The sequence below is a fragment of the Hypomesus nipponensis genome, chromosome 3, assembly GCF_054491055.1.
Source record: "Hypomesus nipponensis isolate SF chromosome 3, ASM5449105v1, whole genome shotgun sequence".
NCBI classification, from domain to species: Eukaryota; Metazoa; Chordata; class Actinopteri; order Osmeriformes; family Osmeridae; genus Hypomesus; species Hypomesus nipponensis.
The window spans coordinates 2352071-2373382 of record NC_140363.1 but is presented as its reverse complement, the minus strand read 5'-3'; the positions used below and the strand labels follow the sequence as shown (position 1 = coordinate 2373382).

The following is a 21312-nucleotide window of genomic DNA, read 5'->3' as shown; positions in this document are numbered from 1 at the left end:
CGAAGCCATTTGTAGCATTAGGGCAAACATCAGCATCGATATGACAGAATATTACAATCTGTATGTCCAGTCTAACTTTGACTTTACAGTACAGAGGTGTGACGGATGGGGGACGAGGTGAGCGCTCACTCTCGGCGTGCTGCTGTCTCAGGTGAGCCTGCTCTCTCTCCAGGTCTCTCTCAGCCCGTCTCTGCTCAGCCTGGATCTCCTGGCGCAGGCTCTCCACGTAGCCCTGCTGCTCCTCCAGTCTCTGCCTGGGGAGAGGCCTCTCGCTGGGGGCTAGCCCGGCACCAGGCTGACCCTGGAGCTCACCTGCAACACTGTGGACAAACAACACACCAAACAGGTATCACATGTTAAACACCTGTATGCAATATCATTAAATACACTTAAGTATCGTTTACACTGTATAAAATACAATTTAACAAATGTAAATAGACAATTACAGACACTTTGGTACAATAAGTGCAGCTACTTTTACTACAAATATCAGATGATTTAAATAAATCTCCTAAACAAACATTTTGACCAATCTACAGATCTTACCAAAGAGCTGTTTGAGGTTAGATGCCTGTAGCCTTAAGGATTTGCATGATAAAGACCTGGGAGGCTAGTGTGGCTGCCTGGCAAGGTTTACAGGACTGTTCCTGTTGCTGAGTTTAACACAGCGTTCTATGCTGTAACTAAGTAACGGCCGAATCTGTCTTGTAAACAACAAACCGTGTTGTTCCAGGAGAGACTGAAGTGAGCTCTTTACGTTCCCTCCCTCTCTTTCGCCCTCTCATTTTCCCTCAGAATCTTCTCTCGCCCTCGTTTCTCGCTCTCTCTTCTTTGAGAGCGATATGCCTGAAGCCTTAGTTCCACAGTATCTAGTGCAAGTACAGCACATCAAATATGTACGGCCAAACATGCATGCCCCAGGTTATTTGAAGGCCGTACATTATGAGCCGTACACAGGCACACTGCATTGTCTTCTCCTAGATTTTACCTGGAATCCGAGGTGAGGGTTTGGAGGTCACCGTAGCTGCAGGTCAGCGCTCCCTCACTGGCCTGCGGAGGGGACGATCAAAAACCGTCATCCTCAAACGCAACGTCATCCTCATGATAATCATGACTCATCGTCCCCATCCTCAAATCTCATTCGTATGGCTGATTGTTGTGATTTTTGCAGTGGCTTGGCTTCTCAGGTATCCGCGGACCGCACAGGCAACCCGATCATGGGGCTGTCACTGCCAGCGCGGGCTCGGAAGAATACCTACCCTCCTCCTCTCTCTGAGGACGGCCGCTTCTTCTGGGTGGTTGAAGCGGAACTTGTGGACTCCTCCCAGAGTGATCACTGACCCTACAAACACCATGGGATACAGCACTGTTACTATAGACACACAGAGACCATCAGATACAGCACTGTTACTATACACACACAGAGACCATGGGATACAGCACTGTTACTATAGACACACAGACACCATCGGATACAGCACTGTTACTATAGACACACAGAGACCATTGGAAACAGCACTGTTACTATAGACACACAGAGACCATCGGATACAGCACTGTTACTATACACACACAGAGACCATCAGATACAGCACTGTTACTATACACACACAGAGACCATCAGATACAGCACTGTTACTATAGACACACAGAGACCATCAGATACAGCACTGTTACTATAGACACACAGAGACCATCAGATACAGCACTGTTACTATAGACACACAGAGACCATCGGATACAGCACTGTTACTATAGACACACAGAGACCATTGGATACAGCACTGTTACTATAGACACACAGAGACCATCAGATACAGCACTGTTACTATAGACACACAGAGACCATTGGATACAGCACTGTTACTATAGACACACAGAGACCATCAGATACAGCACTGTTACTATAGACACACAGAGACCATCAGATACAGCACTGTTACTATACACACACAGAGACCATCAGATACAGCACTGTTACTATAGACACACAGAGACCATCAGATACAGCACTGTTACTATACATACACAGAGACCATTGGAAACAGCACTGTTACTATACACACACACAGAGACCATCGGATAGAGCACTGTTACTATAGGTAAAGGGGAGAGAGGGTGATAGAGTGTGATAGAAAGAGACAGTGAGAGAGAGTGAGAGTGACCTTGTGCCAGTCTGCAGGGCTTGGTGACCTCCCTGTTGTTGACCATGCAGGCGCTCCCTGGCAGTGGCCTGAGGGTCACGACCCCGCCCTGGTTCTCTATCTCACAGGTGGCACCGCCCTGCAGCACTGGAGAGGAAACATTCAGCCGTTACTTTGGTTACTTCCCTCTTTAGACATGCAAGTGAATTGAGCAATTATGATCATATACTCTAGACGTCTCCTATGTCACTTCGGGCAGTGACTTTGTGTAAAAATATATATGTCACATTCGGCTGGACTGAAACGGCCAGGAGAGCCCTATTGGTCACTCTGGATGAAAGCTGAGTGAGTAAGCTGTAGTGTAAATGAGAGTACAGGTCACATGCCTGTTTGAAGGTGCTCCAGTGGGGTCTGAGGCCCGATGAGAGTCACCCCCTCCTACAACCACGAGGGTCACATGTCAGCATTGAGAGGAGACACAACACACACACCCCCCCATACACGAGGTGAGGGCTTACTAAAACACATACATCGATAGACTGTTATCACACAGGACATCGTCACAGCGCTCTCCAGCTAGTCCGTTAGGGAAGAAATGGGGACATCATTGGTTTACCACATCCTCTCTGGACAGATATAAAAGTTTGGCTCGTCGAACTGAAGGCGAGTTGAACAGGAGAACACAAACTCCCAGGGGGCCGTTGCTCTTAACATACAGGAAGTGGTGTAAGGCTCAGGCCTGCAGGCATTCTTGACATTGTCAGAAAACAGGAGAGCCGGCCGTCCCCAGAGCCCCTGCTACTCTACCCATTAGAGGAGAGAGGACGACACAGGACAGCTGAGGGAGGAGTGACACAAGGACACAGGACAGTGAAGGGAGTGACAGGAGGACACAGGACAGTGAAGGGAGTGACAGGAGGACACAGGACAGTGAAGGGAGTGACAGGAGGACACAGGACAGTGAAGGGAGGAGTGACAGGAGGACACAGGACAGTGAAGGGAGTGACAGGAGGACACAGGACAGTGAAGGGAGTGACAGGAGGACACAGGACAGTGAAGGGAGTGACAGGAGGACACAGGACAGTGAAGGGAGGAGTGACAGGAGGACACAGGACAGTGAAGGGAGTGACAGGAGGACACAGGACAGTGAAGGGAGTGACAGGAGGACACAGGGCAGTGAAGGGAGGAGTGACAGGAGGACACAGGACAGTGAAGGGAGTGACAGGAGGACACAGGACAGTGAAGGGAGTGACAGGAGGACACAGGGCAGTGAAGGGAGTGACAGGAGGACACAGGGCAGTGAAGGGAGGAGTGACAGGAGGACACAGGACAGTGAAGGGAGGAGTGACAGGAGGACACAGGGCAGTGAAGGGAGGAGTGACAGGAGGACACAGGACAGTGAGGGGAGGAGTGACAGGAGGACACAGGACAGTGAAGGGAGGAGTGACAGGAGGACACAGGACAGTGAAGGTAGGAGTGACAGGAGGACACAGGACAGTGAAGGGAGGAGTGACAGGAGGACACAGGACAGTGAAGGTAGGAGTGACAGGAGGACACAGGACAGTGAAGGGAGGAGTGACAGGAGGACACAGGACAGTGAAGGGAGGAGTGACAGGAGGACACAGGACAGTGAAGGGAGGAGTGACAGGAGGACACAGGACAGTGAAGGGAGGAGTGACAGGAGGACACAGGACAGTGAAGGGAGGAGTGACAGGAGGACACAGGACAGTGAAGGGAGGAGTGACAGGAGGACACAGGACAGTGAAGGGAGGAGTGACAGGAGGACACAGGACAGTGAAGGGAGGAGTGACAGGAGGACACAGGACAGTGAAGGTAGGAGTGACAGGAGGACACAGGACAGTGAAGGGAGGAGTGACAGGAGGACACAGGACAGTGAAGGGAGGAGTGACAGGAGGACACAGGACAGTGAAGGGAGGAGTGACAGGAGGACACAGGACAGTGAAGGGAGGAGTGACAGGAGGACACAGGACAGTGAAGGTAGGAGTGACAGGAGGACACAGGACAGTGAAGGGAGGAGTGACAGGAGGACACAGGACAGTGAAGGGAGGAGTGACAGGAGGACACAGGACAGTGAAGGTAGGAGTGACAGGAGGACACAGGACAGTGAAGGGAGGAGTGACAGGAGGACACAGGACAGTGAAGGGAGGAGTGACAGGAGGACACAGGACAGTGAAGGGAGGAGTGACAGGAGGACACAGGACAGTGAAGGGAGGAGTGACAGGAGGACACAGGACAGTGAAGGGAGGAGTGACAGGAGGACACAGGACAGTGAAGGGAGGAGTGACAGGAGGACACAGGACAGTGAAGGGAGGAGTGACAGGAGGACACAGGACAGTGAAGGGAGGAGTGACAGGAGGACACAGGACAGTGAAGGTAGGAGTGACAGGAGGACACAGGACAGTGAAGGGAGGAGTGACAGGAGGACACAGGACAGTGAAGGGAGGAGTGACAGGAGGACACAGGACAGTGAAGGGAGGAGTGACAGGAGGACACAGGACAGTGAAGGGAGGAGTGACAGGAGGACACAGGACAGTGAAGGGAGGAGTGACAGGAGGACACAGGACAGTGAAGGGAGTGACAGGAGGACACAGGACAGTGAAGGGAGGAGTGACAGGAGGACACAGGACAGTGAAGGGAGGAGTGACAGGAGGACACAGGACAGTGAAGGGAGTGACAGGAGGACACAGGACAGTGAAGGGAGGAGTGACAGGAGGACACAGGACAGTGAAGGGAGGAGTGACAGGAGGACACAGGACAGTGAAGGGAGGAGTGACAGGAGGACACAGGACAGTGAAGGGAGTGACAGGAGGACACAGGACAGTGAGGGGAGGAGTGACAGGAGGACACAGGACAGTGAAGGGAGGAGTGACAGGAGGACACAGGACAGTGAAGGGAGGAGTGACAGGAGGACACAGGACAGTGAGGGGAGTGACAGGAGGACACAGGACAGTGAGGGGAGGAGTGACAGGAGGACACAGGACAGTGAGGGGAGGAGTGACAGGAGGACACAGGACAGTGAAGGGAGTGACAGGAGGACACAGGACAGTGAAGGGAGGAGTGACAGGAGGACACAGGACAGTGAAGGGAGTGACAGGAGGACACAGGACAGTGAAGGGAGTGACAGGAGGACACAGGACAGTGAAGGGAGTGACAGGAGGACACAGGACAGTGAAGGGAGTGACAGGAGGACACAGGACAGTGAAGGGAGTGACAGGAGGACACAGGACAGTGAAGGGAGTGACAGGAGGACACAGGACAGTGAGGGGAGGAGTGACAGGAGGACACAGGACAGTGAGGGGAGGAGTGTCAGGAGGACACAGGACAGTGAAGGGAGTGACAGGAGGACACAGGACAGTGAAGGGAGTGACAGGAGGACACAGGACAGTGAAGGGAGTGACAGGAGGACACAGGACAGTGAGGGGAGGAGTGACAGGAGGACACAGGACAGTGAGGGGAGGAGTGACAGGAGGACACAGGACAGTGAAGGGAGTGACAGGAGGACACAGGACAGTGAAGGGAGGAGTGACAGGAGGACACAGGACAGTGAGGGGAGGAGTGACAGGAGGACACAGGACAGTGAAGGGAGGAGTGACAGGAGGACACAGGACAGTGAAGGGAGAGACAGGAGGACACAGGACAGTGAAGGGAGGAGTGACAGGAGGACACAGGACAGTGAAGGGAGGAGTGACAGGAGGACACAGGACAGTGAAGGGAGGAGTGACAGGAGGACACAGGACAGTGAAGGTAGGAGTGACAGGAGGACACAGGACAGTGAAGGGAGGAGTGACAGGAGGACACAGGACAGTGAAGGGAGGAGTGACAGGAGGACACAGGACAGTGAAGGGAGGAGTGACAGGAGGAAAAAGAAAGAAAGAACGCACCTCGTCTCAAGAGTTGTGTTTTGTTTTATTTCGGAGCAGGACGCAGAGACAGAGAGAAAGAAGAGCAAGGAGGAAGTGTCTAACAAAGGGAACAAAGAAGGTCTCAGTCAGGCAGCTGACAGGAAGAGTCAACTTCACCGAAGCAGGACAGAAGTTTGAGGTATAGCAGTATATATAGTAGCATCATCAGGGTATAAATAGAATGGAAGTCGGCTACCTGTCTCATTAACGTCGATACCAATGTGCAGTGTGTACTGTGCGATTGATTTTGTGTGTGTGTGTGTGTGTGTGTACTGTATGTCTGACTGAGTGTGTGTGTGTGTGTGTTTACGGTATGTCTGACTGTGTGTGTGTGTGTGTACTGTACGTCCGACTGAGTGTGTGTGTGTACTGTATGTCTGACTGTGTGTGTGTGTGTGTGTTTACGGTATGTCTGACTGGGTGTGTGTGTGTGTGTACTGTACGTCTGACTGAGTGTGTGTGTGTGTGTGTGTGTACTGCATGTCTGCCTGTGTGTAGGCGTGTGTGTACCCTGAGATGGTGGAAAGTGACCCCAGTGCTGAGGACGTCTCTGTCTAGTGTGACAAGGTGGGGCAGCAGGGAGTGGATGAGGAAGCCAGCCCTGTCTCTGTTAATGTCAACGCTGTACTGCTCCAGCAGCTCCTGCTTGTCCCGCCAGCTCTCTGACCAGTCCTTAGTTAGCTGCTCCACCTGGACACACACACGCACACACACACACGGAGAGGAGAGTAAGGGGTGTGGCTGTGGTGTGTTATGGAACAGCGAGATGTTTCAGGAAGCTTGTCAGGCATGTTCAGTCACCTTCAGCTCGTTCTGCAACACAATATCAGAGAGGTTTCCATCCCTCTCGTCGCTCAGAGATGGACTGGGATTACGCTGCGGGGGGGGGTGGGGGGGGGGGGGGGTGGACACACGTACAATTGGTCACCAAAAGTATGAAGGGACAACCAGCAGCAGAGTGTAGAGTGTGTGGTTCAGTAGTGTGTGGTTCAGTAGTGTGTGGTTCAGTAGTGTGTGGTTCAGTAGTGTGTGGTTTAGTAGTGTGTGGTTCAGTAGTGTGTGGTTCAGTGTGTGATTCAGTAGCAGGTGGTTCAGAGTGTGTGCTTCAGAGTGTGTGCTTCAGAGTGTGCTTCAGTAGTAGGTGGTTCAGAGTGTGTGGTTCTGTAGTGTGTGGTTCAGTGTGTGATTCAGTAGCAGGTGCTTCAGAGTGTGTGCTTCAGAGTGTGTGCTTCAGAGTGTGCTTCAGTAGTAGGTGGTTCAGAGTGTGTGGTTCAGTAGTGTGTGGTTCAGTGTGTGATTCAGTAGCAGGTGGTTCAGAGTGTGTGGTTCAGAGTGTGTGCTTCAGAGTGTGCTTCAGTAGTAGGTGGTTCAGAGTGTGTGGTTCAGTAGCGTGTGGTTCCTGGAGGAACAGCCTACCATCTCGAAGCTGAGCAGCATGCTCTTCAGACGGTCGATCTCCTGGCGCAGCTCCCTGATCAGCCTCACACTGGCCTCCTGCAGCATGCACACAACAATGGAGCACAACAAACACCAGTGAACCACGTCACACAGCAGAGAAGTACACGTCACACTCACAACACACACCAGAGGTCGTCACACACACACACACGTCACACACATTGCACACAGCCACGTCTCCAGGGCATGTACCTCATTGACGCGGGGCTTGTTGACAATGTTCCTGGCATGGGCTGCGTAGCGTAGCGTGCTAAGGGTCTCATTGTAGCTGGAGCAGGAGGGGGAGACAGCTGCAGCACACAGGACGTCGTCATGACACACAGGAAGTAGACATGACACACAGGAAGTAACCATGACACAGGAACCTCCTCATTACATAGAGGAGGTCATCATGACACACACCGATTTTGTTACACACAGGAAGTAGTTGTTACATAGAACAAGTAATCATTTACCCCAGGGAGAAGTCATTACACACATATGACTGACATCATGGGGTACAACCAACGCTGAGGTCAAACTGTTAGGAGGTCCAGTTCCTTACTGGCGACCATGATGGTCTTGGAGTTTCCTCCTAGGCTGTCCTTCAGGAGCCAGGTGAGGACCGAGTCTCTGTAGGGGATGAAGCAGTGCCTCCTCCCCCCTCCTCCTCCTCCTCCCCACGCTCCCCCGGACAGAGAGCTGGCCAGGCTGCCCGTCACGCTGGCCTCCCCCTCACTGGCCACGCTGTTGATGCTCTGGCTGCTGCTGGACATCTGGGAGTTCTGGGCTGAGGGGGTAAGAAGAGAGACAGGAACAGGACCGTGAAGCGAGGCGCCCACAGGTACTGGAGCGAGAGCAGAAATGGTGAGCGCGACCGGTCGCCATCCCGTTCTACGGTGTTCGTATGCAGCCCTGCCTCGGCCCATACCCTGTCCATCCCACGACCCCCCCACACCCCCTCGTGTTTACCCAGGGCAGAGATGACGATGCCCAGGGTGACCAGAGACTTGTTGATGTTGGATCCCTCCGTCAGTCTGTCTCTGCAGTAGTGGGGGTCGGCTCTCTCACTGTCAAACACAGAGCCGGACGTCCGTTCAACCGAACAGTTCAACAGAACACGACAGAGGTGTTCCACAGTTCATCCACTAGGGGGCAGCTTGGCTCAAGGACAACACAGACATCTTCCAGGAGGTTTCGGACACGTCTGTTTTCACAATGACGCATATCACTGTCGTTGAAGGAGTGCACGATTATTTCTAACTGATACAAACTTGACAACAAAACAATGCAAAGTGGCCGTTGGGATTCCATCTTCTACAGAGTCAAAGCCACAGACGCAGAGGTTGAACCAGAACGTCACGCCCCACCTACCTCCCAGCTAGGTCCACCAAGTTGATCTTACTGACGATCTCAGAAGGCAGGTTGTTCTCCAGAATAGCCTGTAGAAGACACACAAACCATCAAGCACTCCCTCTCCGCCAATACACTGCTCCCCTGGGTCGTTGGCTCTGGCTCCAGCAGACGGGAGCCCTGATTGGTGGAGGGGTGAGGTCGTGACCTGGGTATACTGGATGGTGAAGATGGCGTGGGAGCGGCTGCTGGCATCGTGGATGTGGGTTGCCGCGGTGATGCGGTTGGCGATGCCCTCCTCGAGAAGATCCACGGCCCGCCTGTAGTCTGACACTGTGTGCTGAGAAAGGTCTGACACACACACACACACACGTACACACACGTACACCCGCACACACACGTACACACACATAGCATTTACAATATGTATGCTACAGAAAGTCTTTCTCAAATGCAGAGTCGGTGCGAATATAAACCAAACAGCACTAAACCTAACGATAACTCATTCTGAATTCCGATGGGTGCATCAGAAAATGGGGGCAGTCATGCGCGAGAGTTGAGTCTCATCCAATTTCAAATACACACACATATTTTTAAGGGTGACTGGAACTGTGAGCAAGCAAGGTCCAGTGATAGCCCTGTGAATGTGAAGAGAAAGTGAGGAAAGATCATTTCAACTGGGGGGGGGGGGGGGGGGGCAAGCTGGGGCCAGTAGTGCAGTCAGAGGGGCCAGTTACATTAAACCTTATTGTTGTCATATAGTTTACTTCACCGCATTGGAGGCATCAACAGGCTAAAGGCCATGTTTATAATTGTTCAGACCCTACATTTAGGGGGGCCACAGAGGGGTGCAAGGTGGTCGTCACAGGGCCACTTGATATAGACAGCCAGCAGGGGGTGACTATCCACAGCTCTCTGCTCTATAGAGAGCCAGCAGGGGGTGACTATCCACAGCTCTCTGCTCTATAGAGAGCCAGCAGGGGGTGACTATCCACAGCTCTCTGCTCTATAGACAGCCAGCAGGGGGTGACTATCCACAGCTCTCTGCTCTATAGAGAGCCAGCAGGGGGTGACTATCCACAGCTCTCTGCTCTATAGAGAGCCAGCAGGGGGTGACTATCCACAGCTCTCTGCTCTATAGAGAGCCAGCAGGGGGTGACTATCCACAGCTCTCTGCTCTATAGAGAGCCAGCAGGGGGTGACTATCCACAGCTCTCTGCTCTATAGAGAGCCAGCAGGGGGTGACTATCCACAGCTCTCTGCTCTATAGAGAGCCAGCAGGGGGTGACTATCCACAGCTCTCTGCTCTATAGAGAGCCAGCAGGGGGTGACTATCCACAGCTCTCTGCTCTATAGAGAGCCAGCAGGGGGTGACTATCCACAGCTCTCTGCTCTATAGAGAGCCAGCAGGGGGTGACTATCCACAGCTCTCTGCTCTATAGAGAGCCAGCAGGCGGTGACTATCCACAGCTCTCTGCTCTATAGAGAGCCAGCAGGGGGTGACTATCCACAGCTCTCTGCTCTATAGAGAGCCAGCAGGGGGTGACTATCCACAGCTCTCTGCTCTATAGAGAGCCAGCAGGGGGTGACTATCCACAGCTCTCTGCTCTATAGAGAGCCAGCAGGGGGTGACTATCCACAGCTCTCTGCTCTATAGAGAGCCAGCAGGGGGTGACTATCCACAGCTCTCTGCTCTATAGAGAGCCAGCAGGGGGTGACTATCCACAGCTCTCTGCTCTATAGAGAGCCAGCAGGGGGTGACTATCCACAGCTCTCTGCTCTATAGAGAGCCAGCAGGCGGTGACTATCCACAGCTCTCTGCTCTATAGAGAGCCAGCAGGGGGTGACTATCCACAGCTCTCTGCTCTATAGAGAGCCAGCAGGGGGTGACTATCCACAGCTCTCTGCTCTATAGAGAGCCAGCAGGGGGTGACTATCCACAGCTCTCTGCTCTATAGAGAGCCAGCAGGGGGTGACTATCCACAGCTCTCTGCTCTATAGAGAGCCAGCAGGGGGTGACTATCCACAGCTCTCTGCTCTATAGAGAGCCAGCAGGGGGTGACTATCCACAGCTCTCTGCTCTATAGAGAGCCAGCAGGGGGTGACTATCCACAGCTCTCTGCTCTATAGAGAGCCAGCAGGGGGTGACTATCCACAGCTCTCTGCTCTATAGAGAGCCAGCAGGCGGTGACTATCCACAGCTCTCTGCTCTATAGAGAGCCAGCAGGGGGTGACTATCCACAGCTCTCTGCTCTATAGAGAGCCAGCAGGCGGTGACTATCCACAGCTCTCTGCTCTATAGAGAGCCAGCAGGGGGTGACTATCCACAGCTCTCTGCTCTATAGAGAGCCAGCAGGGGGTGACTATCCACAGCTCTCTGCTCCCTGGAGATCCAGCTCAGCGGACCTCACGGTGGAAAAGATCTGACAATGAGTCTGCTTCCTCTACCGAGGTGAATCAGATTTAGAGTTCCTCACAGCTCATCACACACCCGACACACACACACACACACACACACACACATGCACACCTCACACCGTCATCGCACACACTCCGATAAACCTCACGTCATCAAGCAGACTCATAACCTTAACAGTATAATCACACACACACATGCAACAATTAAGAGAGTGTGTTATAACTAACACATGCGGTGCCTCCAGCCAATCCAGTAGAAATTGGTGTACGACGAAAGTTGGAAGAATGTGTCCGATTTCCAGTTTAGACCGGAAGTCGAAAGCAGAAGACGACCTCAAGCGGAATCCCCGGCATCCCCCTGGCCGGGGCTGACCTGCTGAGGGAGCAGCAGCGGTACGGCCCAGTCTGCTCAGTGTTTACAGAGCATGCACTCCCATGTGCTGCTGGTCACCACAAGGAAGTGACATCACCTCCTCAGGCACTTCAGGGATTTCTCCTGATGTACAGACAATGGGTGGATGTAGGGCCCACATGAAGAAAGGAGGGAAGAAGGGGGAGGACGATGGAGAGAGGGGGGAGAGAGAGAGAGAGAGTGGCAGAGAAAGAGAGAGAGCAAGAGATAGCATTGCACTGCTTGATGTAATCAAAGCCCAGAACAAAGTCTGCCCTGACCACATGCCCCTAGGAATGACCTCTACACCCGAACAACACCCAAACGCAACCACACACACACATGCCGCCACTCTACCAAAATGCCTCCGACCACGGAGACAGAAACATGCCTAAACATGTCATGAACTGAACGAGTGACTTTGCTTGGAAGTGTGGAGCAGAAGTCCTGCTGCAAGCCTGTCGGGCGACTTTCTCCCTGCACGGCGCCGCCCTGTGGCTGGGCCGGGGTCGTGCGGCGGACTCACCCTGGACGTAGGGGCCCTTCTCTGGGTGCTCCCTGACCCTCAGAGAGGCCCTCTTCTTCTGGTCCCCACCTCCTAGCAGGTCCCGCACGCGCTCGTTATAGATCTCCAGGAAGCTAGAGCGAGAGAGAGAGAGCGAGAGAAAGAATGAGAGAGGTTGAGATATGTGGAATGAGACTGTTCTATAATGCTATTGGATCCCAGGATGTCTTGCTGTCACTCTGGCATCAGCAGGCAGAGATCCGGAGGTGCTAACACCGGCGAACAAGTGGGGTTGGGTCCTCTTACCTGATCTCGACCCGACTGGAGCTCTGTCCGTCTGGGAAGCTGCCCTCCGATCTGAACAGGCCCTGGGGGGAGACAAGAGGGAGGAGGTCCGGTGATGCTGAACGCACTGACCGCACCCAGCTGACCGTGTTTGCTGAACGGGTCTCGGGCCGTCCACTCACCTGACAGATCCTGGGGGTCAGACCCATGGAGTCCTGGAGAGAGAGAGAGAGAGAGAGAGAGAGAGAGGAGAGGAGGAGAAATGGAGCAAACGGGAAAAGAGGAGAGAGGAGAAGAGAAGAGAGAGAGGAGAGGAGGAGAAAACAGGAAAAGATGAGAGAAGAAGAGGAGAGGAGAAGAGAGAGAGCAGAGAAGAGGTATTGACTCCATTGACAATGTATGACCCTCCATGACCCTGTACCTTCCCAGGAAAGAGATGCCCTCTGGGCCTGGCTCACCGGGGTGCCCATCATGGTGTAGGTCTTCCCAGTGCCTGTCTGGCCGTAGGCAAACAGACACACGTTGTATCCTGCCGACGCTCCGGACAGAACCGACGCGCCCAGGTCCTGGAACACCTGCAGACAGACACGCACGCACGCACACATGCAGCCAATCAAAACAAAGGCTAGAGAAAAGCGATCGGGCCAGCGCGTTGAGTGACAGGTCTGAAAAACCAGAGCGCCGTGTGAGTTGGTGTCCAGTGTGTTGATCTGCTGTGTTGAGTCTGCTCCAGAACCAGTCCCAGTCAGAAGAACGACACCAGCCACAGCATTGAGGATAGTTAGATCTGATCAAGGACCAGCCACAGCAACGGCTGCTTTCTGCTGAAGTGTTTGGGTAAGGAACAGGGAGGACAGTTAATACTGAGAGTAAACACCCCGGTGAAGCAAGGAGGGTGTGTTTTTGTGAGATTGAGAGAGAGAAAGAGAGAGAGCGAGGGAGAGAGCAGGAGAGAGAGAGACAGTGAGCGTGAGTGAGTGTGTGTATAAACATTTCTTGGGCCTAAAAGGTCAGGTCTAGAGGAGGTTCCATCTGTTCCCGAACCACTTCTGTCCTCCTGTTGTCCTACCCCCTCCCCCCCCGCCTGGGAGAGGCCACCTCAGCCCTAGAGCCGGGCTCCTAGCCCTCCACCCAGGCCCCAGCTTCAGGCCTCAGGGCCCACGGCCCTGGTCCAAGCAAACACACGCCAGTCCTGGCAGGAGGAACCTGATCCAGGCCAGAGCCCCAGACGCAGCACATTCTCTCCCAGGAGCACGGCCCTTACACGGGGGAGGGGGGGGGAGCATTAGAGGGGGGCCTGGAGGTCTGGGAAAACCTGCGAGGAGAGGAGAGGAATGCTCTCCAGCACCCAGGATCACACAGGATCACAAACACAGCCGCCCCCCTTGCTTCCATGCCCCTTACCCCTCCAGCAGAACTGGATCTGAGTTGAACTGGATCAACAGAACTCAGCACAGAGGAGCTGTTGGGCTCGGATGCAGCCTGAAAGCCTTGACGAAAAGTCCCACACCCCATTAGACGATAGCGACGACACCTAGGTGGTCATTTTTGCGAGAGCTGCCTTGAGGGAACTTCAGTGTGGTCGTCATAAACAGGATCAACTGGTCTCTGCCTGCCAGGACGGTCAATATTGACCCAACCAGGTGCCGGGCATTCACACAGTAGCATATAGCTAACCAGGCTTATCTGACTGATCTACACAAACCACGGCAGAATCACCACCACATTGAGGAGTGTGACTATGCAGTGTGTGTGTGTGTGGGGCACGTGCACATTCTGTGTGTACGTGCATGTCCATGGGGTGCGCGCAGTAGTAGCATGTATGGACAGTGTGTGCGTGTGTGTGAGGCCAGTGTGAATGCTCAGACAAAGCCTATCCTTTACTGTACCGTGTAGTTTGAGGGTCAGACTTGCTACCAGACGGTTGGAACCCCCCCCCCCCCCCCCACCAGTCTCAGTGGTGACCAAAGGCTCACCCACAAAGAAAAGGGGCATCCTGCCCCCACCCCCCCCTTTCCCCCCACACACCCCACCTCCTCGCACTAGTTAAAACACGGACATAACCAGGGTCTCTGTCAATATAGACCTTGTTAAAGATGCCCTCTCTAAATCACCCGGGCGGGGTGGGGGGGGTAAGGGAAGGGCCTGGCGCCCGAGGAACCAGTATCACCCGTTTGTACTAATCCTTCGGCTGCTCTTGATCTCTCAGACACAACAGCCAACCTGGTTTAGACCTTTGCACAGAGGGCTGCCCCACTGAGAGAGAGAGAGAGAGAGAGAGAGAGAGAGAGAGAGAGAGAGAGAGAGAGAGAGAGAGAGAGAGAGAGAGAGAGAGAGAGAGAGAGACACACAGAAAGAGAGACACACAGAGAGAGAGACACACAGAGAGAGAGAGAGAGAGAGAGAGAGAGAGAGAGAGAGAGAGAGAGAGAGAGAGAGAGAGAGAGACACACACACAGAGAGAGAGAGAGAGACACAGAGAGAGAGAGAGACACAGAGAGAGAGAGAGAGAGAGAGAGAGAGACACTGAGAGAGTTGTCCCTCGGAGCGCTGGACAGATCCACCCGCTCTCTTCCCTGTCCTCTCTCATTCAGTCCATACTGGTTCATCTGTGTCGCTGTATGAAGGGCTTCATAGTCAGCCACCGAGAAGACAATGGGACCAGCATCACACAACCTACTTTCACAGCGCAAAGGGGAGGGGACCATGAACATTTGGGCAGGATGCTGGGTAATGTAGGTTCTGTTGTTGAGCAGAGCCAGGCAGGGGGGTGAGGGGGGAGGGGCTGCAGGGGGGGGGGGGCTAGCCAGGAGGCTGAGGGTGGCCTTGGACCAAACGATCGGCCGAAAACAACCATACAGACTAAATACTACTATCAACAGGATGACCGCTGTCATCAGAGGCCATATGTGCGTATGTGCACTTTGTTACTGTGTGTGTGTGAGATTGTGTTTGAGTGTGTGCGTGCGCGTGCTTGCAAGTGAGCATGCATGTGTTTTGAGTATGTGCGCATGGCGTTTTCAGGCAGCCCGCAGGAAACGGCCTCTCAAACAAAGACCCATGGAACTGCCCTCCTCCTCCACCACGCAAACAAACCCCGCCAGGCTGACAACGAGAGAGCAAGGGAACAATCTAGAATTATTCCTGGCCGCCAGAAAACCCGGGCCAAAACCATTGGCGGAAAAGGGGAGAGGGGAACCTGCAGGTCCGGTTTGGAGGAGGGGGGGGTCTCGGGGGAGGTTCCCCTCCGGAACTGGGTCAGCCCGCCCAGGGGTCAGACGTGGAGCGAGTCCAGGGGTCTGGAGGGGGAGATGGGGGGTCTGGAGGGGGAGATGGGGGGTCTGGAGGGGGAGATGGGGGGTCTGGAGGGGGAGATGGGGGGTCTGGAGGGGGAGATGGGGGGTCTGGAGGGGGAGATGGGGGGTCTGGAGGGGGAGATGGGGGGTCTGGAGGGGGAGATGGGGGGTCTGGAGGGGGAGATGGGGGGTCTGGAGGGGGAGATGGGGGGTCTGGAGGGGGAGATGGGGGGTCTGGAGGGGGAGATGGGGGGTCTGGAGGGGGAGATGGGGGGTCTGGAGGGGGAGATGGGGGGTCTGGAGGGGGAGATGGGGGGTCTGGAGGGGGAGATGGGGGGTCTGGAGGGGGAGATGGGGGGTCTGGAGGGAGAGATGTGGGTCCAGATAAAACACGTTCTGTTGTTAAACAAGAACACGTTTTACAGGGAGGGCCTCAACTTTGGCCTGTCAGAGCAGGGGAAAAGAGAGAGGAGGAAGGAGAAACAGACAGAGAGACACAGATCGAGAACGTAATGATACAGTGAGAGGGAAAGAAAAGAAGAGAAAATTTAGAGAAAACTGAGTAAAAAGAAAGAGAGAGTGAGAGAGGCAGATGTAATGTTTCAGTTATAGGCTCAGTCCTCTAATCACTCTGTAGGAGACTCTAGTGGCTGGCTGATTCATGTGGCCAGCTCCACACCAACTCCTGGAAAACTCCTTACGTACATGTGTGTGTGTCCCTGGTGTGTGTAGAGCGTGTGTGGTGTTGTCAGGGATGGCAGTTGAGAGCCAGCCAAGGCGAGTGCAGAAGCCACAGTCGAAAATACCAACGCTATGCTGACGTGATGCGAAAACCTCAGGTTCACTGTTCCGTTACCCTGCCCACTTTAGGGAGGGAGGGGAGGGCGGAGAGGTGGGTGGGTGGGTGGGTGGGGATCCCACTTTGGGAGGGAGTCACTTGGGTCTGAGCAGGGGCTTAAGTACAGCTCAGTGGTGGAGTCTTTGGCTGCCGATTTAGAGGTGGCAGGTTCAAATCTCCCTGGATAAAAGTGTCTTGTAAATGAACCCATGAGTATCATAACATGTAGGAAAAGCAACACACATGCTGCTATCCACGATCAGATTTTTGACTTTCTTTGATTTCTCTCTCACTCTCTCCCTGTCTGCTTCTCTCTCTGCATCTGTTCCTGTCTGTCTCTCTGTCCTGCTCCCAGAGCGGAACAGCTGCACCAGACCCAGAGGGTCGTTGGTTCCCGTCCCACACTTTCCATCTGGGTTAGACAAACACTACAGCCGGCTCCGCAGCATAACCAAGCACTGCCGTTCAGCTCCAGAAACACGTCCCTTGGGATCCTGCTTTCATGACGCTTCCTACAGCACCACCACTAGGACCCAGAGGAAATGGGGAGAGAGGAAGAGAGGGAGAAGGAGACGGGAGAAGAGAGTGAGACAGAAGGACAATCAACAAAGAGAGAAAGAGGACATTTGTTGGCACCAGTTCAACAGTGCTCTCATTTGTCATACTTTTACAGCATTTCTAGGTCAGATTAGCATGGGAGGGGGGGGAGGGGGGCGGGGGAGAGAGAAGGGGGAGGCAAACAGATAGGCTGCTCTTCATTTATCACGCCTGCCTTCACATGGGAGAGAGAGAGAGAGAGAGAGAGACAGAGAGAGAGAGAGAGAGAGAGAGAGAGAGAGAGAGACAGAGAGAGAGACAGAGAGAGAGACACAGAGAGACACACAGAGAGAGAGAGACACAGAGAGACACAGAGAGAGAGAGAGACACAGAGAGAGACACAGAGAGAGACAGAGACACAGAGAGAGACACAGAGAGAGACACAGAGAGAGACACAGAGAGAGAGAGAGAGAGAGAGAGAGAGAGAGAGAGAGAGAGAGAGAGAGAGAGAGAGAGAGAGAGAGACCAAAGATAGGCAGAGAGAGTGACAAAGGGGCGAAGGGAGACAGCAAGAGAGAAAGAGTGAGAGAGTGGGGGTGGACCCGTTATCACCAAGCTCTCTAAACCCCCCAACTGTTGCAGAAACAGACAGGGGCAAAGGCAAAGGCTAGACTTCAAACAAATAAACACAGCCATATCTGGAGAGACTCTGGTATGCTGCACTCCTAGGAGAGGAGCAGGAGAGGAGGAGGAGGAAAAGAGGAGGAGGAAAAGAGGAGGATGAGGAGAGGAGAGGAAAAGAGGAGGAGGAGAGGAGGAAAGGAGGAAGAGAAGGAGAGGAGGAGGAGAGGAGGAGGAGGAAAAGAGGAGGAGGAGAGGAGGAGGAGGAAAAGAGGAGGAGGAGGGGAGGAGGAGGAGGAAAGGAGGAAGAGGAGGAGAGGAGGAGGAGGAAAAGAGGAGGAGGAGGGGAGGAGGAGGAGGAAGAGGAGGAGGAGGAGAGAGCAGTGGTATTTGCGACAGGACTGGGGAGAGAATGACTTCCACAGGCTTCAGACTGATGAGAGCTGGAGGAAATATAGCCAGGGCATGTGTACAGTCCCCCCTCCCTGACTACCTGTGTGCAGGCCAAACCACCTCAAAGACTTTCCCTCTATTCGTGTTCCTCCACTGGTCAAACTTCTGGGAGCCACTGACGTTCTACCTGCATCATTTGTCTGCCATCGCAGAAAAAAGTTGCTCGATACGATTTTGTACAAAAATGTGTTGTTTACTTCACACTGAGCCTCAACACTCTGCTCTGTCTCTGCACAGCTCCACCAACACAGAGCATGATCAGGTCCCACACTGGGTCGACACACAGAGAGAGAGAGAGAGACAGAGACAGAGAGAGAGAGAGAGAGAGAGAGAGAGAGAGAGAGAGAGAGAGAGAGAGAGGCAGAGAGAGAGAGAGAGAGAGAGAGAGAGAGAGAGCCTGAGAGAGAGAGAGAGTCTGAGAGAGAGAGAGAGTCTGAGAGAGAGAGAGAGTCTGAGAGAGAGAGAGAGTCTGAGAGAGAGAGAGAGTCTGAGAGAGAGAGAGAGAGAGCCTGAGAGAGAGAGAGCCTGAGAGAGAGAGAGCCTGAGAGAGTCTGATAGAGAGAGCCTGAGAGAGAGAGAGAGAGAGAGAGAGAGAGAGAGAGAGAGAGAGAGAGAGAGAGAGAGAGAGAGAGAGAAAAAGACGGAGAGGGAAAAGAAGAAAAGGAGAGAGACATGGAGAGAGAGGGGGAAGGACATTTAAACCCAGCAGGCTGACTTCATTTGGTAATGAAAACCAGCATTGTGCTCCAGATCGTCTCCAGTGACGTGTTTGGGCTGAAATGTTGAAGCGAGGAGAGATGACTTAGTAGGGCAGCTGGGTTTCTGGCTCAGTGGAGTAGGGGGATGTAGCTCGGGGGACCCCCAACCCTTCCCCTCCTCCAGCCCTGGAATTCTCTCCCTCTCTCTCTCCCTCCCTCTCTCTCCCTCCTTCTCTCTCTTTCACTCCATCCAACTCTCTTCCTATCCCTCCCTCTCTCAATCCATCCCTCCTCCTCTCTCTATCTCTCCCTCCCTACTAACTCCTTGTTTCTCCACCTCCTTCTCTTCTCTATGCCAGATTGTAACCAGTTCCCATGTAAATATCCATGATGCTGCCAGTCCTTCAACCACTACAGCCATTAGTGAAAGTGGACTCAGAGAGAATGATGCGGTAAGTAAACACATGTAAAGACCAACTGAGGGAACAGTTAACCAGAGACTTACTGAGGGACCAGTTAACCAGAGACTTACTGAGGGAGCAGTTACCAGACCTCCTTTCTCTCCCCTGCAATGTAACCAGCTGGCTTCAATCAGGACATACAGCTTGTCTCTGTTCCAAGGCCCTACCCCATCTCCCCTCCTCGCCTAGGGCTGTCCTCTCCTCTCCACCAGCCTCTCCTCTCCTCCACCTCTCCTCCACGAACCTCACCTCTCCTCTCCTCCACAAGCCTCTCCTCTCCTCCACCTCTCCTCTCATCTACCAGCCTCTCCTCCACCAGCATCTCCTCTCCTTCACCAGCCTCCCCTGTCCTCCACCAGCCTCTCATCTCCTCCACCTCTCCTCCCCTCTCCTTCACCAGCCTCACCTCTCCTTCACCTCTCCTCCCCCTGCCTCTCCTCCACCAGCCTCTCCTCTCCTCCCCCTGCCTCTCCTCCACCAGCCTCTCCTCTCCTCCACCTCTCCTCCCCCAGCCTCTCCTCCCCCAGCCTCTCCTCCCCCAGCTTCTCCTCCACCTCTCCTCCACCAGCCTCTCCTCTCCTCCCCCTGCCTCTCCTCCACCAGCCTCTCCTCTCCTCCACCTCTCCTCCCCCAGCCTCTCCTCCCCCAGCCTCTCCTCCCCCAGCTTCTCCTCCCCCAGCCTCTCCTCCCCCTGCCTCTCCTCCACCAGCCTCTCCTCTCCTCCACCTCTCCTCCCCCAGCCTCTCCTCCCCCAGCCTCTCCTCCCCCAGCTTCTCCTCCCCCAGCCTCTCCTCCCCCAGCTTCTCCTCCCCCAGCTTCTTCTCCCCCAGCCTCTCCTCCCCCAGCTTCTCCTCCCCCAGCCTCTCCTCCCCCAGCCTCTCCTCCCCCAGCCTCTCCTCCACCTCTCCTCCCCCAGCCTCTCCTTTCCTGGGCCGGAGCACACAGATGTGTGTTGGAGGACTGGGCTCTCTGGTGCTCTCAGGACCAGATGCAGACCAGGTGGGAGACACCAGTAGCCCTCAAACCTACTTCTCCTTCAGCTCCTCTTCAGTACCATAGGTCAGAACAGGAGTCTGGTACAGTTGAAAGTGTCTGAATAACGCGAGGACAACAATCCTGGTTCAGGACTAAATGATAACCACTGTTATGGTGGAATTCATGTCGAGAAAATGACTACTTTGAATGAATACTATTCAGCAGAATCAGAGGACAAAAAAACAACAACAACTGTAGAACAATAAAGTGTGTGTTTATAATACTGGGGCAAGCATTGCTGCTAATGCCATCAGTGCTCTCAAGCTGTGCTGCCACAAACTGCTATCTGCCTGGCATTTACATACAAACTGTGCTGCTGTTGAAGTCTCCCAATGCCAGCGGCTTCATTCCAATGTCACTTAACAATGTTTGTCGTCACTGTCCCCAGAATTGTGCAGCTTCTGTGACGTGGGGCTGGTCAAAGCCCAGCTTGTTTGTCAGCGTCTGTGTGGAATCTCTGTTCACACTGAGACAGGCCTGGAAAAGAGGTCAGCCATGATACGGCAGCCCCTTCGCCCTCGCCGCCACCTCCCCCTCCCCCATCCCTTGCCTGCCTTGGGGCACCAGAGGAATGTCCCTGGCTGTATGGGGCCACCAGGACACTGTGACTGGGCAGAACTGAGGGAGGGAGGGAGGGAGGGAGGGAGGGAGGGAGGGAGGGAGGGAGGGAGGGAGGGAGGGAGGGAGGGAGGGAGGGAGGGAGGGAGGGAGGGAGGGAGGGAGGGAGGGAGGGAGGGAGGGAGGGAGGGAGGGAGGGGAGTTGACAGAGAGAGGAAAGTGCTGCGCTGTCTCTTCCGTGTGTAGGCTGTCACAGCTTGGTCTTTCTGTGCCACACACAAAGACAGCTCTGAGGAGGAGGGAGGGACAGCACACAAAGACTGCAACACATCAGAGCTCAGCCTGGGCGCACTCTCTCT

At 54.1% G+C, this 21312-nt stretch overlaps 1 protein-coding gene across 4 annotated transcripts in view; it reads right to left on the bottom strand.

Annotated features, from left to right (window-relative positions):
• stard9 (StAR-related lipid transfer (START) domain containing 9) overlaps positions 1–21312 on the bottom strand; it is a 40582-nt gene that overhangs the window by 12746 nt on the left and 6524 nt on the right. Inside the window, exons 4-20 of one of the 4 annotated variants that reach the window (XM_084684096.1) lie at positions 12915–13031; positions 12639–12671; positions 12478–12539; positions 12193–12305; positions 9066–9208; positions 8879–8946; positions 8477–8574; positions 8070–8294; positions 7718–7815; positions 7484–7561; positions 6869–6943; positions 6578–6757; positions 2531–2582; positions 2166–2291; positions 1260–1342; positions 989–1050; positions 130–320 (exon numbers count right to left, since the gene is read on the bottom strand). In XM_084684096.1, coding sequence (XP_084540222.1) covers positions 130–320; positions 989–1050; positions 1260–1342; positions 2166–2291; positions 2531–2582; positions 6578–6757; positions 6869–6943; positions 7484–7561; positions 7718–7815; positions 8070–8294; positions 8477–8574; positions 8879–8946; positions 9066–9208; positions 12193–12305; positions 12478–12539; positions 12639–12671; positions 12915–13031 — 1804 coding nt within the window. The other 3 variants (XM_084684104.1, XM_084684110.1, XM_084684118.1) reach the window with 3 other exon arrangements.